The sequence below is a fragment of the Grampus griseus genome (genome assembly GCF_964374135.1).
Source record: "Grampus griseus genome assembly, chromosome: 3".
Lineage (NCBI taxonomy): Eukaryota > Metazoa > Chordata > Mammalia > Artiodactyla > Delphinidae > Grampus > Grampus griseus.
Genome location: NC_139019.1, coordinates 3,979,735 through 4,003,892, shown reverse-complemented (window position 1 = coordinate 4,003,892; position 24,158 = coordinate 3,979,735). Strand labels below are relative to the sequence as shown.

The 24,158-nt window shown below is 41.7% G+C and overlaps 1 protein-coding gene across 2 annotated transcripts in view; it reads right to left on the bottom strand.

Annotated features, from left to right (window-relative positions):
• The window catches only part of ADAMTS16 (ADAM metallopeptidase with thrombospondin type 1 motif 16), a gene marked incomplete at both ends in the record, with an annotated part of 153,754 nt that extends 130,485 nt beyond the window's left edge, over positions 1–23,269 (bottom strand). Inside the window, 3 exons of one of the 2 annotated variants that reach the window (XM_082652312.1) lie at positions 16,261–16,586; positions 23,003–23,108; positions 23,195–23,269. In XM_082652312.1, the coding sequence (XP_082508438.1) occupies positions 16,261–16,586; positions 23,003–23,108; positions 23,195–23,254 (492 nt within the window). The remainder of the gene's footprint in view (positions 1–16,260; positions 16,587–23,002; positions 23,109–23,194) is intronic. The other variant, XM_082652313.1, reaches the window with a different exon arrangement.
• Between the last annotated feature and the right edge of the window lie 889 nt (positions 23,270–24,158).

Genomic DNA, 24,158 nt, shown 5'->3' with positions numbered 1-24,158 from the left:
TGCTAGTGGGGAAGCTCACCATTTATTCTCGGTTCCAATGGACATGGCTTGGAATTTGGGCTCTGTCCCTTGTAGGATGGCAGATTTGGGCAGGCTACAAAATCCTCCTAATCCTGAGATTTCTCTTATTTACAATGGAAATAAAAATTATTCTTATATTGTAAATATAATGAAATGCAAAAGTAATGCACCAATGAATCTGAGTGCAGAAATGCCTGCCCTGGTATACAATAAGTGCTCACTTCAATATCAATATTCCTCCCTATCTATAATGGTGCATTTTCATTTTTTATTTGAAACTATTTAAATTGCATCATTGGTACGTACTTTATTGTACACGTCCCTATGGTAAAAAAGCAGAATTCACCATATGTTTGTTCCATAACAACCAAACACAGAACATAGGTTGAAAGCAGGCCTTTTCAAAATGGTGACACGTTGGTACCCAGGTACATTGAATTATGTTCAGATTTTTTTCTCCAGAGCTCTGGTTTAGGAGTTGGAGAAAAGCATTTGGTAGGTTAAACAGGAAGAAAGTGAGTTAAACAGCCTTTCCATGAAAGCATCATGGTCCCCCAACCCCCATTTGTCTGTTTATAGGGAAGAGTGGAACCACCATTTCCAAAGAACCACCAAATTGAAGCAGGTCAAAGCCTAATAATGTGTCTGCTTTTCCTATGATAGAAAAAGTATCAATATTACCAGGGGCTACCCGTCTGGGCAAGAGCTGGAAATGTGGAATGTGATATTATTAACATGAAAAAAAAGTAGTAGAAAGAACATGCGAATGGAAGATAATTAAAACACCACAGGAATTTCGAAAGTTAGCTCATCATGAAAGGAATTCTCCAACCAGCATCCAACTAAACATGATGGCAATAGCGACCAGAGTTTTCTGATACATCTGTCTCTATGTTTGGCAAATATAAGAATACATTACCTATTATGCTTAGGGATCCTACAACTTTACCCACATGTGCATTGTTTCTACAACAGCTGTGTCATGGCCACTCCATGCCCTGACAGAGCCTGGAGCAGTCACACCTTTGACAAAGCATAGATGAAAGGGCTTGAAACCAGAGAAGGGAGAAGTTGGTTGGGGCTGACTTTGAAACCAAGATCAAACAAAGAGTGTACGAGATAAAGGAGAAATCTGAACCGTGAATAATTGCCAAATGAGAGCATTAATTTGCAAACTATACAGGGGAATATGATACAATGTCAAAATGTAATTAATGTGCTTGGACTTCATAGCTGGATGTGAATATAGGTAACATACTAGGATCTACAAGCCTGAAGACTGCCACTCGACAGTTGACTTTTAAATGATGGGATTTTAAGAGATTTTTACATTTAGATTGCAATCTGTGGGACTTCCCTTGTGGCGCAGTGGTTAAGAATCCGCCTGCCAATGTGGGGGTCATGGGTTTGAGCCCTGGTCCGGGAAGATACCAGGTGCTGCAGAGCAACTAAGCCCATGTGCCACAACTACTGAGCCTGCGCTCTAGAGCCCGTGAGTCACAACTACCGAAGTCTGTGCGCCTACAGCCTGTGCTCGGCAACAAGAAAAGCCACCGCAATGAGAAGCCCGCGCACCACAACAAAGAGTAGCCCCCCTCGCCGCAACTAGAGAAAGCCCATGCACAGCAACGAAGACCCAATGCAGGCAAAAATAAATAAATAAAAATAAAATAAAATAAAATAAAAAAAATTGCAATCTGTGAAACTGTCAAATTATTCTTCCTAGTGTACTTCACATTTTAAGACAGAAGTGGCCAAATCATTTCAAACACATGTGTTCCTTCATACATACAGAGGCACAGGGCTCCCGGGGCACTCAGCCTTTCTGGTGAGGCTAAAAGCTGGGTTTGCCCATTCTCCCCCTGCTGGTGCACACGTGTAATGCAAGCCTGAAGTGAAGCTGGGGTTTTGTTTTGCTTTAAGTTTTAAAAGTTTTAAATCAATGTAGAGAGTATTTTCATTGTTTTCAAAGAAAACTGTTGTCCTATAAAGCCTCTGCACCAACCACAGCTTGGGGTTGTAGTCATTCTGAGACTTTAGATGTGGGTCCCTTTCAAATATGTGGGCATAAGTCATTCCTCTAAAATTCTCATAAATAAAGTGTCTCTTAATCCTCCAGTAGAGGAAGGTATGACACACGTATTGCTATATCTTTTCAGAGGGTTAATAACAGGACCCTTGAAAGTGTTGGGGATTAATAAGCTCAATTTTATTAGAATGTATAGCCCATAAACTACTCTCCAGTGGACAGCATGTTGGATTATTGGAGGCAGAGGTAGGAAATTATGATTGATATTAAATACAAAAATGTATTGAAGTAGTAAACATAACTATGGTATGTGTCAAGTCAATATTAGAAATTCAGAATAATGATACTAAATGGTTAAGAAAAGGCCAGATTATATTATTGACCTTCTTAAGAAACATATAACGACTTCTGTTTCCACATATGCCGTGCTTACAGAGCACAGCCCTTACATGTTTAAACATTTACTGTTTATTCTCCAAAGTCTTCTACACATACTTGTACATTTCATCTAGACATAGACTGGTGCTATAAAATATCCTAGCTTCTCTTTTGGCTTATTATTCTGTAATCCATCACTCTTTATTTTATTACCTAATGATGACCTGCAAAGGGAATAGTCAAAACTCCCCCAGCTTCAGTTAGAGATAATCTCTGCAAATAAAACAAGGTTTATAGCTCCTTTGGCTGCTGCAGGGGGAATACAAAGCCAAGATGTCAGCTATTCTGGGCACTTTTCTCATTTATGATACCTTGTAAGCACAAAGTAATCTCCCAGGTGTTGGGAATGGACAACTTTCTTTCAAATGTGTGGGCATAAGCAATGCTTCTAAAAAGTACATAAACAGTCCCTTGCATTTTAAATCGCCTGCTTAAATGATATGTATTTTAATCATCCTAAGTGCTTTCAATAAATCACCCAAAAGGTTTTAGTGTAAATATCAAAGTATTCTAATCCTATCGCCATCTCATCTGCAGGTCTTCTTTCTCTGAAGGTCAGCGGAACTCCACCTCTGGGTTCTTCTTCTTCTTCTTTTTTTTTTTTTAATAAGCGTGTAGTGATCACACATCACTTATTTATTTATTTATTTTTGGTCGCATTGGGTCTTCGTTGCTGCGCGCCGGCTTTCTCTAGTTGTGGTGAGCGGGGGCTACTCTTTGTTGCGGTGCACGGGCTTCTCATTGCGGTCCCCTGAATTGGCAGGCAGATTCTTAACCACTGTGCCACCAGGGAAGTCCACCTCTGGGTTCTTTAACTTCACTTGAATTTGCTTGCATGACAATGTGTGCAGTCACCTTCTAGTTAGGTTTTAACCTACATTTCATATTTTAGTAATGGGGGTTGTTGAGGAGAACAGATACTTGCTCAGCTCCTACTAGGAGTCCTGTGCTAAGGTCTTTCATATATATGTCAGCTCACCCAATCCTCATGTGACCTTGTGAGGCCAAGGTTATCTACAAACTAAGGAAACTGAAGGATAGCAGTGAACGATTTGGCTAGTAGTAAGAGAAGTTAGATTTGAACAAGATTTGTGTGATTCCAAAGGCTATGTTTTTCATTCAATTTCCCATTTGCTTATCTTAAGGAGTCATTTTACTCTGTTTCTTATTTGAATGTCTGAGTAGGTATCTTCCTTCACATGTGGAGATTTCACACTTTTCCCTCCTCTTGCTGGTCTGGAAAAGTATCACAGCCCTTAAATTGTAGCTGCTCTAAAACGCTGTTGACCAGCTTGCTTCTAAATGAAACAATTGCTTAATATTTAATGTATCTTAACTAACTAAACAAAGTAAATGTTTTTCTTATTTTATGAGAAGTGTCAGCTTTTCTGACATTGCTGAAAGTTAGTATAGAAAAAACTTGCTGCATCACCTTTTGTGAAGGATTCACGGAGGGAAGAGTATCATTTCTCAGAAATTGTCATGTGTAATAGGCAATCCATCCTGGTCATAAGATTGATAAATAAAGATTATGTCCAAAAAACTGAGACACAGAAATTACTATGTCTTTATGCTCGTGTAGTAAGGTATAAGAAGCTAAGAGGTGGATGAATGCCATTCAGTTTCTTAAATTGTACTTTATATAAATTATACATACCTTCTTGCCTAAGTATGTTGCAATGTTTCTTATTTAGAATTTATTTAGAGATACTCTCTGTCATTAGAGAAATTGCTCATATGGTTAGGATTGCAAAGTGCTCACTAGCAGATGGGTTTTGCTGAAATTACTTGAATGTGAACAGCACTTGCTCTGTTCTTCTTTGCTGTGGAAATACACTCCCAGAGCCTTAACAGACAGGCTTGGATCTGTGTGGTGCCTGGGAAATGCATGCTGTCCAAACTCAACTTAGAGCCATTTCTAGACAGAGATTTTCACAGTCACTGCACCTTCTCTCTGGAAACAGGAACTTTCTCCAACTAGTGTCTGAAACTAGGATCCTCCATCCATCCATCCATCCATCCACCTACCCCTCCACTCATCTATCTTGTTCCTTCCAAGGGCCAGGAACAATGCGGGCGCTCTGATCCTTAAGGGATCCTGACCCTTAGTGCTACCCTTAGGATGTTGACTATCTAGTGGGAGAGACAGGTAAATACGAAACTAGTAACCAAAATAAGAATAATTCCTTTCAAAGAGAAAATTAAGGTGAGTCATGAGTGTATTGCTAGGGAGTCTGCAGCCGCAAAGAAGTATGACTCATGGGAGTGTCTTTCCAACTGATGCATAACTGGAGGAGGAAGGATGGGAATTGTGTTCCAGGCAGCAGAAGGAAAAGCATTTGCTAAGGCCTTGAGGGTGTGAGGAGCTCAGCCTTATCTTGAAAGAAATGAGTTGGTGCCACTCAAGCCTGGAGAGTTTCCTCCATGAGGCTGACGTTGCAAGCAAGGGCAGACCCCAAGGGCATCATCAACCACAGTGAAGATGTGGGCTTTCCCCAGAGTGCAATGGGCACATGACAAGTAAGGAAATGAAAGATCAGAACTGTGCTTTTCAACCTCCAATGAGGCTGCTCTCTGGAGGAAAGTAGGAGAAGGGTAGGAGTGCAGGTAGGTGGCCTCACCTTTCATGGAACAGTCTCTGACCCCCTCCTTCCCCATGTCTGTTCACAGTTCCCAGGGTCCAACTTGAACTACCATGCATGGATGCCCTGGCTATTTCTGCAAGCCCAATCAAAACTAAGAATCTTCTTTCAAAGTGTTTCCAACATGCATGAACTTAAACACATTGAAGGGATAGCCCCTGCTTTTTCATCTAAGAGAGAAAGATACAATGTATTCACATGAAAATTTAAACTATGATGAAATGACCCTAAGGTCATCAAGGCAAATATTTTTCTCAGGCTTTGCATACTGAGAGAAATCACCAATTACCTAAACTACATGTTACTTTACATGTCTTACTCCAAATTTCTAATGTCTTAAGGGATGGAGATATACCTATTCAATGAGAGAAAACTGGAAGAACTGGATATCTGTCATTGCCTGTTGAAGCTTTCTATCATTTTAGTACCATTTTTAAGCTAAAGGCAACCAATCATTTTAATGTAACTGTAAATCTGGTAACAGTGTGTAGTTTTTGTTGTTGTTGTTTTTAGTTTTGTCTCAGTTTAATTTTTGTTTTGTAACTGGTAACTTTTCATATATTGACAGTGCATGCCTTACTAGATACACCTATTTACTGTAAACTAACTATACAAAAAAAAAAAAAAAAAAAAGAATCCTGCCTACATTTCTTTAGATTGTAATTTTTCAAATGAGATAATTTTATTTAGTTTTCCTATAATTTCACAGAAATAGAGAAAATGAAATTAGCACTGATTTTGCTACTAATTAAAAATACTGGATTTACTTAATTTAATGTCTTTAAAATACATGTTGTTCTTCTTTAAAAATTAAAGACAAATCCTTGAGCAGTGAAAAATATGTGCAATAGAGGACAAAGGATGAATGTTGTCATTAGACAAAGGAGTCAAAATTAGTAAAAATGATACATACTTGGAATAAATGGGGACTGGAATATAGACAGAAGAGCAAATCCAAATAGTGGCTTCCAGTTGAGTTTTGAGGCTCAGGGAATCTGAGAGTAGGGGTGAGATTACTGAGGACGGCTGTTGTCCAGAATGAGCAAAGAGAAGATCCACTGAGTGTAAAAATTCACTCTGATACACAGCTTGGCCTCAGCCTACAGATGATGCTACTCCAATGTCTCCTTCAGGAGTGGTTTAGAGTAACCAAACTCACAGACACTGAACACACACACATGCACATACGCACACACGAGCCTCTGAATGCCAGTTTATTCCTGTGTAATAAGTCATGAAATACCACTTCCAAGCCTACTGAGGAAATGCTGTGCTGCTTCTCCCTCCAGGAAAGCTACACATGGGACTTAATTTTAATCAAGTGAGGAAAAAGGGCAAGAATAGTCCATCATAGGGGAGGAATGTCTGCATGCATGGGTCTGACAGCTCTATCTCCTCACAGGAATAAACCTGCCACCAGGCCTGGTGAGGCCCATTTCTTGAGGTCTAAACCTTTCCCTAGTTAGGGGTGGGATGTCCCTACTATTTCAACTTTTCGTTTCTCCTCCTCCCCCACTCCTTCAGACCAGTGGCTGCACAAATTATTTTTGCAAAGCACCAGAATTCCAGTTTCTCCATTAAAAAAATAATTTGTTCATTGAATACATTTTTATTGCGGGCTTTAATATGTATCAGGCATTATTGAAAGTGCTGGGGACAAAGCAAGAAAAAGTTAGACATAAATCCCTGCTATACTCTCAATATTTAGCATAAATAGCCTGCTTGGTATTAGGAAACCATTCTCAGTTCTAAACTCCCGTTTTAAACTCTGCTTTGAGATACTGGGTCTGGAACTCTACAAATCCGATTTCAAAGAAGGTGGAAGAACTTGTTCCTGCCTGCCCCCTGTGGACTTGTGCACTTCATATCTGCTCCTTATAGACTTCTTGCCTGGTATTTATGGACTTCCTGTCTGCACCCTGTGAACTTCCTGTCTTCACCCTGTGAACTTCCTGTCTGCCCCTGTGGACTTGTGGACTTCCTGTGTGCCCAACATGGACTTCCTGTCTACTTCCTGTTCCTGTCAGCCTGGCTTCATCCTGGCAGTGGCAGTTAATTCTAGTAACAGCAGCTGACTGCAGTTTACAGGTTACTTAAAAAACCAGCAGCAAGTTGCCCCCCCAGCCCTGGCACCAGTTGGCCAGCTCCTCCTACTCAGGGGTTTGAGCCCAGCTCCAAGCATTTAAATTTTAATAGTCCCAACTTCTTCCCTCAGTCCCTCAGCTCCAGGTCCAGTAGCAGCTTCCTGCACTTGCTACCCTGTTGTATCTGGGTATTTTCTTTTTCTTGTTTCAGTTCTTTAATACCTACTTAATGCATTGTGTTAGTTCTCTCTTTTCAATTAATTTGTGTGGTTTCTGTTTCCTAACTGGACTATGATTAATACAGATATGATAGGGAAGAGGATAGGAAGTATGTGTGGAGGGGGAAGAGTAGGTGATTTTAGATGGGGGTGGATCAGGGAGGTCCTCGTGGTGAAAGTGACATTTAAGAAGAAAAATGTTACCTGTGTGTTAAGCAGATACAGTCAGACTGCTCTGGTTGAACCTCAGGCAAGGCAGGATCGTGCTTTTAGAGTCTGGTTTCATCTGGGCTCCTCTTGTACTCTCTCTGGCCTGGACTTTCTCTTAAACAGTCACTCTCGAAAATGTAGGTTTCAGTATCCTTGTCCTTTGGAAAATCCTAGACTTGAGTCATCCCCCAGAGGAATTGGCCACAGGAATCACATTCCTGCCCCTCCAAGGGGATCACATGGCTGTTCTCAGGCTAATCTTGGCCTTGGAGAAAATCCTGGTCATACTGGTTGTGGAGATAAACACCATTCCGATGACCCTCACAGCAAATATTTTATTGGCCATAGAGACTGTCCATACGAGAGCTGCCATACAGTGGAAACATGTGATTCCCAACAAAGGGCATCAGGAACACCAAACACTAACCAGAAGGAAGCCTGCCGCTCTGTTCTCTTCCCACTGCCACCTGCCCCACACCTCCAGAGCAAGGGCTCCCTTGCTTTATCTTTAAAATCTCTGGCACATAGTCCAACATTTAAAGCCTTCAGCTGTTCCCTCACTATAATGAAAAGTAATAGCATCCTGTTTGTTTCAGTGAAAATATCGCAGGACAGAGAACCTAAAGACATACATCCTTAGACCGTCCTAAACCCCACTTGACTTTGTAATATTGGCCAAGCCACTCCACCTCTTTGATTCTCAGGTTCATCACTTGAAAAATAAGCGAAATGGAACAAAATCATACATTTTGTACTTAAATTTCTCTAATCATCTCATTTCTGTTTACAATTAATGGTAAGCTAATAGAAAAATCTGGTCATAACAAGTACAAAATATTATCTCATAAATGTTACTTTGATCTAGTTGTAATAATGAACTATATTCCATTTTGTCAATTTAAAGATTTATTCTGTATTTATTCTTAAGTAATTAGCAGAAATTCATGTAATGATTCAGTACTTTCAATTAGTTCCCCACACCCACCTTTTAAATTTCCTAATAATCAATAACTTTGGTGATACTTTATCCAAAAACCTTATTTTCTTTACCATTTTCCTGCATGTCTCCTAAGCCTGATGTATTTTCAACTGGTATGCCATCACTGGCCTCCTCAGACAGTGATACTTTTCTTTTAAAACTCATATTAGCCCTTCTAGCCATCTCCTGTGTTGGCTCTTCCTTTCTGCTCCTGTTTTATTTTCCTTGCTCAAGAACATTTTTCAAAGTCCATTGAAAACTTGGCAACATTTCAGACAGTTTCCAAGGATTTATTGGGTGCTTTAGGAAAACTCTCAATGACTAGAGTTTCCAGAGAATCCCTGGAGTTTTTATCTGGAAATAAAACCTAGTACAATTCAAACCAGGGCCACAAGTAAGTCTGCAACCAAGTGAGGGAATTCTCAAACTGAACTGAGAACTGTGGCATTTACAAGTTTTCCAACACTATTGAAAGCAAGAGAATAATTAGATTTTAGGATAAGTGATATGTATCCTTTGCATTAATGCCTTAACAATTACACAAGAGGAGCTAAAATTCAGGCAGATTTTGTGCCAAGGACAGACAATAGATTTGATGCTGTTCTTTATTTAATTTTTTTGGTAAAGTACTAATCCAAGTACAGAACGTGCATGAAATCCTTTAAGAAAATCTAATCCTGTTACATGTAACAGAAAATATTTCCAAAGAAACCTCATTTAAAGTATTGACAATGGGGATTTTTAAAAATAGTTTGTCAGAAATCTTATTGATTAGACCACTTCTGAATAAACTGTGCTTCAAAAGACAATTTAGATTATTTGACATTAGTCATGGAAGGAAATCATATGAAATGAATTATAAAATGAATTTTATGTTTATTCATATCTTAAAATAGAGGTTGAGAAGATGTAGTATTTTTGGTTGTTAATTTGAAATACAATCATTCACTGCAAGAAAAAAGAGAACTAGGTTGTGTTAACAGGAACTTGGGGATACAAAGATGAATAAAACAGTGTCTCTTCAAGAACTCACAATCTGGTATAAAAAAAACAAACCTATAAATAAATGATTATGGAATGAATTCATGTTTTTTTAGTATAAGGGCCTGATACATTACAAATGGGCCTACTAAGTTCAGAGAGGGCTTGATACTGAGGAAGGTTGTATTGAGGTGGAAACCAAATGCAAACATCGTTAGACTTTAGAGAGTATTCAAGGATGATGCAATGGAAATCCATATAAATGATTTTGTAGGTCCCTATAGTGCAGCAATGACCTCATGATCAAGGGAAGCAAAATAGTATTGTGATTTAAAGTGTTGTTTCTGAAGTCAGTCAACTTAGGTCAAAATCCCACTCTTTCAAGAATTACCTAAGGAATCATCTGTAAAATGGGGATAATAAAATAGCTTTGGGCAGTGATTTGCAAAATATGTTAATAATAGCATTTAGCAGAGACTGACTTCCAGAATGGCAGTGTAAGGAATGTGGAAGATCCTCTCTCAAGTGAAACAACCATTTTCCTGCTGAAAATTGCACACACACACACACACACACACACCCCATTTGAAGTCTCTGGAAATTGTCCTAAGGGCATAAAAAGTGGAAAATCTTTTCTCATATATGTTATCACAGAATATTGTGTAGAGTTCCTTGTGCTATACAATAGGTCCTTTTTAGTTATCTATCTTATATATAGTAGTGTGTGTGTGTTCATCCAAAGCTTCTGATTTATCCCTCCCATATTCCAATAAAAAAAGTGGAAAATCATCTATCTAATTAAATTTAGTAAATCTGTAAAAGAATGGTAAAATTTGGTGACCTTTGAGCCATGGTATAGTCACATGCTCACCTTTCCCCCTGCTCAATGTGACAGAGCTCTATTCTAGGTATATTCTAAAAAGACCAGGGCTCCCTATCCTGCCCAACACCCATTCTAGGGCTGTATTTTCAAGTCAGGAGAAACAAGGCACCAACATCTCTTATCCCCTCAGTTCTATATTGCAGAAGCTCTATTCTGGACAGGCATGGCCATAAGAATTGATTTCCCTTGTGCTAAGCAGCCCCTGCTTATAAGATGGAAGCTCTACTCCAGGCTCAGCAGGTTGAGAATAATTGATCCCTGAACATCCCCAACCAGGAACATTTGTATGGTAGAGATTTCAAGCCAGGAAGCAAAAGCAGAGAAGACCAGGAGCTACTATTTCCACCCAGAGCTCCACTCATAGAGTAGCGGTGTCACTTTGGGAGGAGAAGCATACTACTAGTTCCAGCTCCAAAATGTGGCACACACATTTTTCCCAGGAAAAGAAGTCAGAAGCAAGCTCTAAGAACAAGAAGCTCACTTAAAATGAATGGCTATATTTGGAACAGAGTGTGTGAAAGTTCATGTCTAATGGTATTGCCAAAAATAATGGGTATCTTACTTGCAAGCAATTAAGAGAAGGTTGTTGTTCCATGATACACATAACAATAAGCAAAACAGTACACTGACTAGAAGTTTAGCAGAGAGACTCAGGGAAAAAGACAAGAGGATTCCTCCTGGTGTTGGAGTAGTCTCAAAACCTGGCAGCATCCTAATCCTGTAAGGCTCTTCTATAATCAAATTAGACTGTGGAGCAATCTATGCTGAAGTGTGCTTGGGGAAAAAAAATAAAAGCAATCACCTAGCAGTTAGTGTAGAGTAACAGCTGGTTGTGGTACCAATAGAGGCAGCAGATCAGCACAGGCTTTCTGAAAGACCGTGCACATTCCCGAGGTTGCACTCTCTGAGAAGCAACATTAGAGGCTGCATGCTGCAGGGAAAACAGACTTCACTGAACTAGTCACTAAACAAATAAGAAAGAAAACAGCAGCAACAAGCACTGGAGTGGTGGTGTGTGGTCAGTCTTAAGGTATCTAGAGTTGCTAAAATATATTATCTATAATGTTTAGTATTTAGCAAGAAAATTGTGAGACACACAAAGAAACAGAAAAGTGTGACCCATATACAGGAAAAGAAAGAGGCAATGGAAACTGCTTCTGAGGGGACCCAGATTTTAACTTAGTAGACAAACACTCCAAAGCAACTATTATAAATATGTTCAAAGAACCAAAGGAAACTATATCAAAAGAATTAAAGCAAGGCCTCATAGCAGTGTTTCATATAATACAGAATAAGAGAAATTATAAAAAGAACCAAATTGAAGTTGAAAAGTGCAATATCTGAAATGAAAAATTTACTGCAGAAGCTTAACAGTAGATTTGAACTACCAGCAGAGAATCAGTGAGCTTGCAGATCAATCAATCAAGATTACACAATCTAATGAGCACAGAGGAAAAAGAATGAAGAAAAATGAATGGAACCTCAGAGAAACCTGCTACATCATGAAGCACACCAACATATGAATAGTGGGAGTACCAAAGGAGAGGAGAGAGAGAAAGGAGCAGAAAAACATATTTGAAGAAACAATGGTCACATACTTTTCAAATTGAGGAAAAATATTAATATGAACATTCAGGATGCTCATATAATCCCAAGAAGGATAAACTCAAAGATACTTACACCTATACACTTGACAGTAATAATGTTGAAAGACAAAGACACATTGGAAACAGCAACAGGAAAACAATGCTTTAAGTATAACAAAACTACGAGATAAACAGCAGACTTCTTATCAGAAACAATGGAAACCAGAAGGCAGTAGGATGGTATATTCAAAGTGCTGAAGGAAAAACAAAACAAAACAAAACAACAACAACAACAACAAAATTGTCAACCAATAATCTCTACCTGGCAAATAAAAACCACAGTGAAACACTACTTTATGTCCATTAGGATGTCTATAAGAAAAAAAGGTGGACAAGAACAAGTGTTGTCTGGAATGTGGAGAAACTGGAACCCTTGTACATTGCTGGGTAGACATAAAATGGTGCAGCTACTGTGAAAAAACAGTTTAGAATCTCCTAAAAGTTTAATCTTAGAGTTTCCATAGGATCCACTAACTACACTTCTAGGTAAATACTCAAAAAAAATGAAAACTTATGTCTACACAAAATCTTGTACACAAATGTTCATAGCAACATTATTCACACAACCAAAGAAAATACAAACAATGTCTATCAATTGATAGGCATTAAAATAAAAAAAAGTGGCATATGTATACAAAGGATTATTATTTACTAATAAAAATAATGAAATCTTTAAACATGTTACAACACGGATGAATCTTAAACAAACAGTATACTAAGTGAAAGAGGCTAGTCACAAAAGACCACGTATCGTATGCTTCCATTTATCAGAAATGGCCAGATTAGGAAATCTATAAGCAAAGAAGACAGATTAATGGGTGCCTAGGACTGATGAGGGCTTGAGAGAAATGGGAGGGACTGGACTGGGTTTTTTTTGTTTTGTTTTGTTTTGTTTTAGGTGATGTAAATGTCTCAGATTAGATTGTGGTGATGTTTGCAGAAGTCAGGAAATATACTAAAAAAACACTGAATTATAAATTTTCAAGGGGTGAAACTCTATGATATATAAATTATACCTTAATAAAGCTGTTAAAAAAATAGTACCTATCTCTTAGAGTTATCATTAGGCTAAGTGAGATAACAAATGGGAAGCTATTAGGCAAGTATTTGGCAAATAACATTCAGTAACTTATTACTGTTCCCTCTGCTACTGTCATTGTCATCATTGTTTCTTACACTGTAAGACACCCAGTAATTCTATCCATTATTTAACAAGTACTGAAAAGCACCTGCTGTGTGACACACGTTTATGTGCTTGTGTTTGGTAATCAGAACAGATTTGTTATGTCATTTTGGTAGAGACATAAGTTTAACAGATACTATTTTTTTTATTAATCTTATTTAGCAAAATGAGAAATATCTTGAATCAATATACTTGGTGGCAATGTCAGAGTGACTCTAGAAGTCATTTTAGGGCTTACAGACCTTATTTAGTTTAATATACTTGGGCTTCATATACAAATATTAATCTCTGAACAGTCATGGATGGTGTTATCAAGGATTCCATGAGCTTGACTGGTCTCCATCATCTTCCCTGAGATGGCTTGTTACTCCTCCATTCATGAGCAACACATTCCAATTCTACAATAAGGATTTGGCTTGGACAATATTTCCTCCAGAAACCTACCCTGATGCTGCTATCTCTCACCAAGATAGGGTGAGGCATCTTCATTTCAGTTCTCCTAGCACCCATATTTGTCCTTATTTTATCACTCTTCAGTAAAATTGCCTATTCCCTGCTTGTCTCATCAGACAATACACTCCTTGGATGCAACTTTGACAGGTTCCAGTGAGACACACTTCTGAAGCACATGACATTCATTATTCACAAGAGATTCGAAGTAAAATTCTCACTTTAGTATTGTCTTTCTTCTTTAAGAATATGTATTTACTAAGAATATGTATTTACTATAAATTAGAACCACACTCCTGACTCCTATCAGATAGCTGAGTCATCTAGAAACCAAATTAAAAAAAATGTTTAACTGGGATCTACCTGGAACTTTAATTAGAACCTGAAAGAACCAAGAAGAACAATAATAACAAAAAAGGAACCGTCATCTAATGCAAAAGGTATGCTACTTTTCTTCATGTGTTAACAGATTTGAAAGAGGACAGATGGGGTAACCATCAATCAGGAAAGAAATAACAGACTTGGCAACTACTTGAGGGGCATTTCCATTCAATAACTTTATTATCTGGCTAAGAAAGAGGACTTCTTAATCCTCCCCTTTTCTTCTTTAAAATGCCTTTGATTTGTCCTATCATACGGCAAATGCCCCTGGATCTCACACTCATAAGTCTAGTTGAGGTCATGTTTGTAGTGACCATCTACAGACAAAATATCTCTTTAGTTGGAATTAATGTATTTGGAAGATGAATGGTGAAAGCACACAGCTTTCTATTGCAGTCACCGAAATATTACATTCCAGTGTTTATTATCCAGAGGAGTCTTTTTCCTGTTCTTTTCACTCCTTTATCTTTCATGTAGTTGTCATTTACAACTTTCGCTGTTAACTCCCATTGAGTTCAAAGAGAGCCAGAAATTTCAAGCTGCTGTCAGCCAACTCTATTCACGGGACAGACTCCAGGGCATAGCTCAGCCATCACGCCATCACTAGGAAGCCTTAGGCTCACAGAGACCAGGGGCATCCTCGAGCCTGCACCCCTGCTGGGCTAATGGGAAGAAAGCACCTTGCTCCGTCTCCACAAATCCAAGAGGGCTCTGAAGGGCTTGGCACATCTCCTTACCACACAGATGGCTTCCATTTCTGGTCTGAGCAAGCCTTTGTTGAAGAAAGCCAAGGAAGAGCTAGAGTTCTAGCTCTTTCATTAAGAAAGATCTATTTTTGTTGAGACAGCATGGGAGAAATCAACCACACTGTCCTTATGCTTAACAAGTGTGCCAAATAACCACCACCCCACCCTTGACTATTCCCCATTGTGTCCATTCTCAAACCAAAAGTCTTTCCAAAGAAAGTAGATATGAGCCCAGCCCAAACTGAATTCCCCCTAAAAAGCATAATGTTAATATTTTTAAAAAAATAACAGGACATAGCATTTCCACATATTTAGTATTTTAAGGAATTGGTTATGAATGTGCCTTCAGCATCCAGTATTCACATACATGTACACAAAATCCTTATGAGCTGTAGAGTCTGAATTATCTCTTTTCAAAGAGGGAAAGGAATAAGACAGGCTTAGATCACTTTCTGGAGATGTAACAAATGTTCAAAAATCTATTTGCCAAACCTTTAACATGGTCAAGACCTTATTGTTTGGACCACACCTTTTCACTCTGCTACTTATGTCATGTCTCCCTCATCTGTGTCTGACTAATCAATTTGTGTCCAAGAATCTAAGCATCTACTAAGATTTCCTTCCCAAAAGTTATGGAAATATTCTAAGAAAAGTAAAAGGTAAGCCATTAAAGTTTCAGCTTATGTCAGCCTGAGGGATTTAGGTACCTTCTCAACTTGACCAGATGCTCCTCACTCTAGGATCCAAGCAAAGGGGACCACCTGAAGCATCTAAGGATGTTTAATGTCTAAGTCAGATATTAAGAAAATGAAGAAAGCACTAATAGAATCTTTAGCTCAATAAGATCAGCACTGCCCTGACATGGATTCACCACTGTTTTTGAAATGAATGTTCTAATCTGTAAATATACTATCAACATCAGAATGACAGAAATAAAGTGCTTTCAAACACATGGCCAATCAGTTGAACACTGTTGTTCTATTCAAGATGAAAACATTCCTCCAGTGCTAGTAAGTGACCAGCAAGTTAGAGTAACCAGTAAGTCAGAGTAAAACCATCCCCTAAGAAGTCAAAGTCTTCAGACTTGTCCGTAAGTTCTCACGCACAGTTTTCAAACTGCAGTGCTCTGCCACAATCGTTGTAGACCAACGACAACAGAAGGCGGAACCTGGATGCTGTTTCCAAATTGGGGATAGGAAGCGCCCAGCATATCTTAGAAAGCATTGCTTGGCAATTTTCCTTCTGCTTTGAGAGATCAAAGAAATCTGTACTGCAATAATGGGAGAAGGAGCCCAAATCTTGTCACTTGCTCCCTTCCCTACATCCCTGCCCCCACGGTCTCAAAACAGGTGGCAACAACTGTACTCACCAAACCTTGGCAGGTCGAAAGAGCCACTGAGGAATTTTTGTGGGATCGTAACGAGCCTTGATAAAAACAGAAATCCTCGGGTGGGAAAGTCTGCACCGACTTAGTGCCCCCCTTCCCCAAAGTCTGTACGAGAAATCCAGGCGCCACCAGCTTGCTGGAAGTTTTCAGATCCAGGTGGAAGTCGTGCCTGAAGCCTTTCAGCCGAAGGTGCAGAGAGTCAGCTCCGAGCTGGGTCAGCGCCCTTTTCCTCCTCTGGGGGTGCATGATTTCATGGGACACGTAGTCTCCGTTGTGGTCAACCTCGTAGGGAGACACCAGGTCATACTCTGAAAGTGAGAGAGGGGGTGTGGCTGAGTAATTTCAGAATTCTGAAAAGGATCAGGAAGTCTTCGAATATCATTTACTACCGGATAGTATTTTCACCCAGCAAAAAAGGATGGAGGAAGCGTCAACAACCACCCAGCCTCAAATCCGCACTACAGAAAGCATAAAATCGGAGTTAAAAGGCAAAATCTTAAAAGGGGCATTTTGCAAAGTCACTGTTGTTCCTATAATGTGTTATTACCAATCCAGCAAATGCTATGACACTTCTAAGGAGAAACATATTACAGAGCAAATGAAACTAAGAATGGGCTTTTCAGATTACAGAGTAATTACTGTAGAGTAATTATAATGTCATTATTTTTATAGCTTTAAATATTCCTTTAGTCATATTGTCTTTTACCAACATCTTTAGTCTATTGATAAGAAAGTTGAGCTTAAAACTACTGATCATTTTTCAGAAAACAGTTAAAAATACAAATACGATGGACATTCTTTGGCATTTCATTTTTAAATATTTAATTATTAAATCATTGAACTACAGCAGAAAAGGCAGAATGCAGGTATGGTAGATGCTCAGATGTGTCTTTTCTCCAAATGAAAACCACTGCTGAGCCTCTGACTGGCCTGGCTTCTTGGCATTTCACACTTCAAGGTTGTTCAAAGACATGCACCACACTCTTCTTCCAATTCTAATTTGTATTATACCAGGTAAAAATGTATTCAAATAAACGATTTATTTTTAAAAAAGTCAAGAAAACCCCAAGGAGCTAACAGATTTGGGGCACCCATATGATCTGCCAGGCTTCTGTCACAGACTGTCTTATAGTTTTGCATTGGGGAGCATTTGTGTCATTCCCTTCTCTGTGCAAAGTATGGAGAAAACATCTGTAACTCCACCAGAATCCTGGGCGGTGGCCCTCACCTGCCTTTCTCGAATATCATAACTGTCTTCTCCAAAGAGGTGTCTTCCCTTCTAGCATCATGTAGTTTTCATTGCTTTGACAGGGATTCTTCCTTTCATTCCCACCATTAACACATCATCTCTGCCATCCAGAGGTCAGGGAGAGGTTGTTTCTGGGAGGGCAGGACAGACATGGACTAGAGACCTAGGGGTGGGCTTCACGCCAGAGGTAGGATCTTCCTGCACCGCCATGTTCTAAACTTGAACCTGGACTTTTAGACCATGCGAAGGTAGATTTGTCAAAGCAGAGGCTACAAAATACTTTAGTTAACAATCTCTTAGCTTGGCTTCTACCTTTCAAATATTTAAACACATCTTGTGAGTGTCTCCATCTGCATGCCAGCGATGGACCTTTGGAGAGGGCCAGCTTCCTAGCCTGCATTTTGTCTAAACACCAGAAAATAACAGGGCAATAGGATGTCAGGCTTTCTCCAAGCTTCCTCTGAGATGTCTTTGAAATGGATGTCAGACCCAAGCCCCAGAGGGCTAGCCCTATACTGCGGTGGAAAGTCCCTAACGATTCAAAACGCAACTTCCTCTTACGTGTATGACAAGACCTGATTCTCATATTCTCATCCTGATTCTAACATCCTAAGAAATTGTATATATTCCCCTTTTATTGCCAATATATGCTTTCGGGAGGCTCTTCTGTTAGATACTTAATAACCGGGCCTTTAGCATGAATTGGGCATGCTTCTTGGTGCTATGAGATAAAATAAAACAACGTCCTACAGAAGTGCTATTTGGTCATAAGTGAACTGTACTCAGGTAAATTATTTTTTTTTCTGGAAAAAGTAATTTTTCTTCACAACCAGAACTCTTTTTGTATAGGTACTTGCCCACATGTCCCTGGGCCATCCTGGCAGGTATCTGAAAGGTTACACTGGAACAGAGAAGGTGGCAGCCAGGGGATGGTCATAAAAGGCATGTGTTTGGCTTTGGGAGAGACAGAGAAGGCCAGGGATGGAAAGGCACCGTCCAGAGTCCCCTGGGCTGAGGCCCACGGCAAGGTGAGAGTCAGAGGCCTGGCAGCCAACCCATCAGGCAGCAGGATAACCAAAAGCTTAGCGATGGCCTGTTTGAGCCCAGGCTTCCTGTTTCCTCAGGTCAAAGGGCCCCTCCTGGGCCCACAGGCCTGCCCCACATGCCCAGTGCAGGTAACCGGTGAGCTGTGGCCCATGCAGATTAGACAGGAAGCAGGTTCTGGCTGGCAACTCGACAACCAACCTTGGAAATACCTGCCAAAGCAGGGCACTCGTGTCTGCCAAGGCAAAATGCACTGGGATCACTTCATACTTTACTTAGGACAACGAGAAAGTGAAACAAATCTGCTTAAATTCTATGCAATGATAAAAAAAACATAGGGGGAAACAAATTAGGAATGAATGTGCCTGGTGCAAGTATGTGATCACAGTCTGTTCCCGGCTACTCCTAAAAAACAGTGAAAAGCACTTGCTCATTTAATTTGCATTTTTCCAAACCACCTTCCTCATCCCCGGCCTTCCGGACTCAGGGGAAAAGCTGGTGTGACGTGGTCGTGTTAATAACTTTCTTCTTGACCTGCGGGCTCTCAGGGAGTGTCTGCACCTCACACTAGCCTGTTTCCATCCCAACAGAGGCCGTGGAATGAGGACAAAGCAGGTGGACTGTTCCAAACACTGGCTACTGAGCAGATTTACTGCACATAAAAAGATGGTTACCATTAAAAGGCCATTTTTATGACCTTACTTTGGAGGGCATACACTCTTTATCTTGTATTGGTAGGGAGACATATAATATCTATTTTTCAAAATGACAACTTTCAAGTCTGTTGTACAGAAACGCACGTGTTGTGCTGGTACATCTTTCACAACCAGCTACGGGTGGGAGTCATGGGGTAGCCTGGTTGAAAGCATTTGCCAGTTTCCCTGGTATAAAGACTCCCACCATGGCTAATTTCAATTATCATGTGACCTCACTGAACACGGAGTTTAGAGGTTTGCACGGTAGCACACCATTATAAAGTATTTCCACCATACAGAGGCAATACAGACAAAGAACCTCAAGAGGATACGTAACCTCAAAACTTAAAGAAGTGTGAAGTGATGAGTTTTCAGTGTTTGAATCTTGTTTTGAATATTATTTATTTCACCCAAGTTTACGTATTTTGATTTTCGGCACACCAGCTCACAAAATTCCTGACAAGGTAATGATCAACTCTGGAGAACTGGCCTGAGCCTGCCCAGAACACCAGCTCCAATCACTGCAAAGCCACTTCTTGTAACCAGTTACGATCCCTTCTGAGAATGAGGGTGCACATGGGTGAAAATTTAGTCCAGTGGTTCTCAGCGGGAGTGCTACCCCACACCCCTGCCCACAGGAGACACTTGGGATGTCTGGAGACATTTTGGTTTTCATGAAAGCGCAGGGGATAGTGGTGCTCTGGGAATGCAGTGGGTGAATCCAGGGAGGCTGCTACACATTCTTCCATGCACAGAACAGGTTCCCATAACAAAAGGTCAAGAGTGCCAAGGCAGAGAAACCCTGATCTCATCAAAGAGCAGTCCTTAGTGCAGATATGCACTGTCGGTTATGTATAAATAAATGTGAAAAGGGTCATAGCTAAAGAATTCTATGAATGAACAAAGTAAGCATAGCTTCTCCCCATGCAGAAGGCAATAGATCATTGCTATAAAATGACAATTCTAAACTAACTCTCAAGCTTATGTTTTAAGATTGTAATCCCCCAAACTACCGGCTTGTGATTTCAAGAATAAAGAAGTTAGTGAGATTCCTGATCCTTGAGAATCCCTGAAACAAGACCTCCGTCCTACACAGGTTTTTCTAAGGAGGAGAAATTCACACATGGCTGCTTCAGTCAGCACCCTGATCTACTTCATTTCTAAAGGTGTTTTGACCACAGCATCAAGTCTAGGAAGACTCCAGCTCCAGACTGAGGGCATGAGGTGTGGAGCACCTGTGAGCATGCTAGGGGCTGCTGGTACCAGCTGCGGAGAACAGATTTTGCACATCAAGTCCTAACTCTGTGTTCAATGGCATCACATCCACAGCTTGAAATCAGCCATGGTGGGAGTATTTACCCCATGGGAACCAGCAAATGTTACAAAATCACAGGCCTGGAGAATCTGTTGTTAAACATTTACTAGCAGATCCCTGGGCCAACCTGCCCCGTCTCAAGTCACGTGAATGTGTGAATATAAATCAATATATACTTTAGATTCACACACACAAACACAGATCTCTCATGTCCAATGAAACAAAGTTCTAAAGAATTTCTGACTTTTGACCTGGAAGCTTAATTCACTCTAGATTTTTAAAAGTTAATAAACTCGTGCTATGTGTTTGCTCTTAACAAAACCCACTATTATTATGACAATGGTAAATTTGTAGGAAAAGCATTTGAGGCTCCTATTAGGGAAAAGCTATGTTGAATCAGCCAAAATGAAATGGGTGTACTGAAGGTCTGAAAATAGAATTGACCTCAATGAAGTTATCTATTGTTGCCTCACAGAATACATGGAGTTCTCTATCTTATTGCATAATTACTCCAGACTCCCAGGAACATTGGCAATATAGGTTGAACTATGTGTTAAACAAACTTTATGGCCAAAGAGTTATTTCAAAGGCACCTTTGTGTTGTGAAGGGATACCCAGACATGCAACAGTAAAGTAACCACAGCATCACACAAAGTCTATTCCACATCTGCTATCCTAGGTCAAAAGAGGTAACATTGCCGAGCATAAAGAGTCTTTCTCTGGTCGTGTGAAAGCTTTCCACTGAAACCCACTCTCTCAACTTAGCCTTTTGTAATTAAAGACCTAAAACACCTGCACCGTGAGGGATGAGGGAGTGGTGTGTCCACTAGGCGAGAACCTCAATGATGATGGCTCCCACCTTCCCCCTGAGGTTCTGACCAAGCGAGCTAAGTGGTTGTCATGGGAACGCTGGGCTTGTGACACCAGCTGAGGTGCCAGGTGATTACAGCCACATGCCAGCCAGGCTGGAGTCCAGCTTGCAGGACGCTCCTCCCTAGGAGAAGGGCACCCTCGGGCAGGAAGTCTTGGCTTCTCCTCCTGGAAGTGGTTCTCTATCTCTAATGCTCTTACCTCACAGAAAACCCCAAAACTACTAGAAAACACTCTGAAAATTCTCCTGAGACCTTCAGGAATTTTCATGATTTTAGAAAACTAGAATTTTCACAAACAATTTTTTTTTAAGTGGAAGAAGACAGCTAACTACAATATAAATAACTACATACTAGAATGAATCGTAAGAGAAACATTAAAGAAGACAAGGGCAAGACCAAGGAAGTGAGCTTTAAATAGATAACTTTCTCTTGCAAATACATAGTGACAAGTAATTTTTAAACGTTTTCTATTATTTACATCTAGCGCCCTCTGGTGGTCGCGGAAAAGTTCCTATGTTCCCGCGTTCATCGGATTGATCACTATTACTCTTCATACAGCCCTCGGGAGGAGAGAATTTCAATAATTAATGCATATATTAAATGATTGTCTTTATGGAATTTTATCAATATGAAGAAACTGCACTCAGAAATTCTTGATTATTAACTCAAATTTTCTAGGTTTTCTGAAAATAGGTTGGGATAATAAAACCTAGTTCTTCCTCTGTAAGTCACTAATAACATTTGAGATGGCAACGCATTGTTGGAATTGATGCAAAGTACTCATATTTAGCAACTGCCAGTGGACTGGGTTCAGATTAAAAACCCGGTAGCTACCGACATTCCACACTTGCTTTCCGGTTTACCCAAAAGCAGTTCAGGACAGAAAGGTCCATCCCCTGAGGCATGAAATGATAAATGCCGCTTGTGAGCAGTGAAAGTAAAACCACACACTGCAGAAAGATCAGACTTGTTTTCTGGCAAATCATGACACAGGATTTGGACATTGCTTGTGACGTCACAAAACGCTAATTACCCATCTGCCAACTCTTGAAGACCTCCCTTTTGAAACGAAGGTGATAAATACTGAGCAAAATGACTGTCTTTTTGTCCCGTGCTCTGACAGTGAAGGATGTTCATTTTAAAAGGCCAGAGGGGGAACAGGAGGGGGAGGGGACAAGGGGATGAAGAAAGGCATAATAAGCTCTTTATAATTGCTGTGTATACATTAATGCAACTCCTAGATTATTTCCTCCTTCTTTAATTGTGTGTGTGTGTGTTTGTTTGTTTTTTAAATAAATACATTCCCTTGCTTTCTTCCCTAATGTTTATGGTAATAACGCTGGTAAGCCATTTCTGTTTTACAGGGAAACAATATAAATATTGGTGAAAGTTGACTCAGAGGCGCTCGCTCTTACGGTTGGAAAGAAGCACGGCAGCACCTTACAGAGAATTCCCAGAGTTATGAACATTTGCAGAGCCTGGTAAACTAGCCTTAGAGGGTTTACAAGCTGCTGCACTGCAAGGATTCGAACCCCCCTCGCGCACTTACCGCCCTTTTCCACCCAGCCCGGCCACTCCGCGGGGCCAGGAGGACGCCGGACGCTCGGGCTCCCCGGCGAGGCCGCTGTGGGTCCCACGGCGCACGCAGGTGCCTGCTGGAAAACAGCGGCGACACCTCGGTGAGACGGGGGCTGCGCGAGGGGAGCTTCGGGGGACCCTGCCCCCGCAGTCGGGGACTCACCTGCACACCCACCTGCGCCAGCAGCAGCAGGCAGAGCGCCGCGCAGCCGGGGGCCAGCATGGCCGGGCTGCCCCGCGCGCCCTGCGCCCGCAGCCGGCGCTGCGCCCCCGCGGGGAGGACGCACGGCTCCATCCAGGGGCGCTCGCAGGGGCCCGGGGCCGCGGATGCTACCCAGCCCCGCGACCGTGCAAGCGGGCACCGAGGACCAGCCCGACCGGCGCGCAGGACGATGCCCGCAGTCACTGCGCCGCCCGCGCCGGGGTTATTACTGCGGCTCCGCGCCGCGCTGGGGGCGGAGTGGCGGCCGCGGCGGCGGGGCGGTGGCGGAGAACCCGCCCGCACCGTGGGAGAGCGGGGGAGGGGGAGGGCGAGGGCAGGGGAGGGGAGGGCGACGAAGCGAGGGGAGAAAGGAGGGGGGCGACAGAGGCGCGAGAGAGGGCGGCGGGGTGAGGCGCGAGGGGAGGAGGACCGGGGAGAACCGGGGCGTTCGCTGGCCCGCGGTCGGCACCTTGCCGTCCGTCCCGGGCGCACGCGGGTGGAAAGGGGACCGCGAGCGCCGGGCGGCGGCGTCAGCAGGTCGGGCCACCCGCTCTGTTCTCCGGACCTGCAGTCCACGCACGGCTGCACTGGCTGGCACCTCGCCGCGCTGCGCCCCGATCCCCACTCCCGAGGGCCGGAGCGGCGCATCCAATGGCCGGACACCTGCCGCCCGCCGGAATGCGGCAGAACGGCGCCTGGGTCCCGCTGGGTCCGCCCTCCCGCCCCGTGGGGAGATCAGCTGCGAAGCAGGGGTGCCCGGACTTCCTTAGGGATGCGCAGATCTGAATGTACACGAATGTGCTTTTCTCTCGAGTCTGTGAAGTGATGGGAGACGAGGGGGGTCGAGGAAGCTTCGTCCTCCTGGGATGTAGCTGCGCTCCTGGCCCTGGGGTCTGGGCAGCAGTTGACTGGCCTGTGCCGGGGC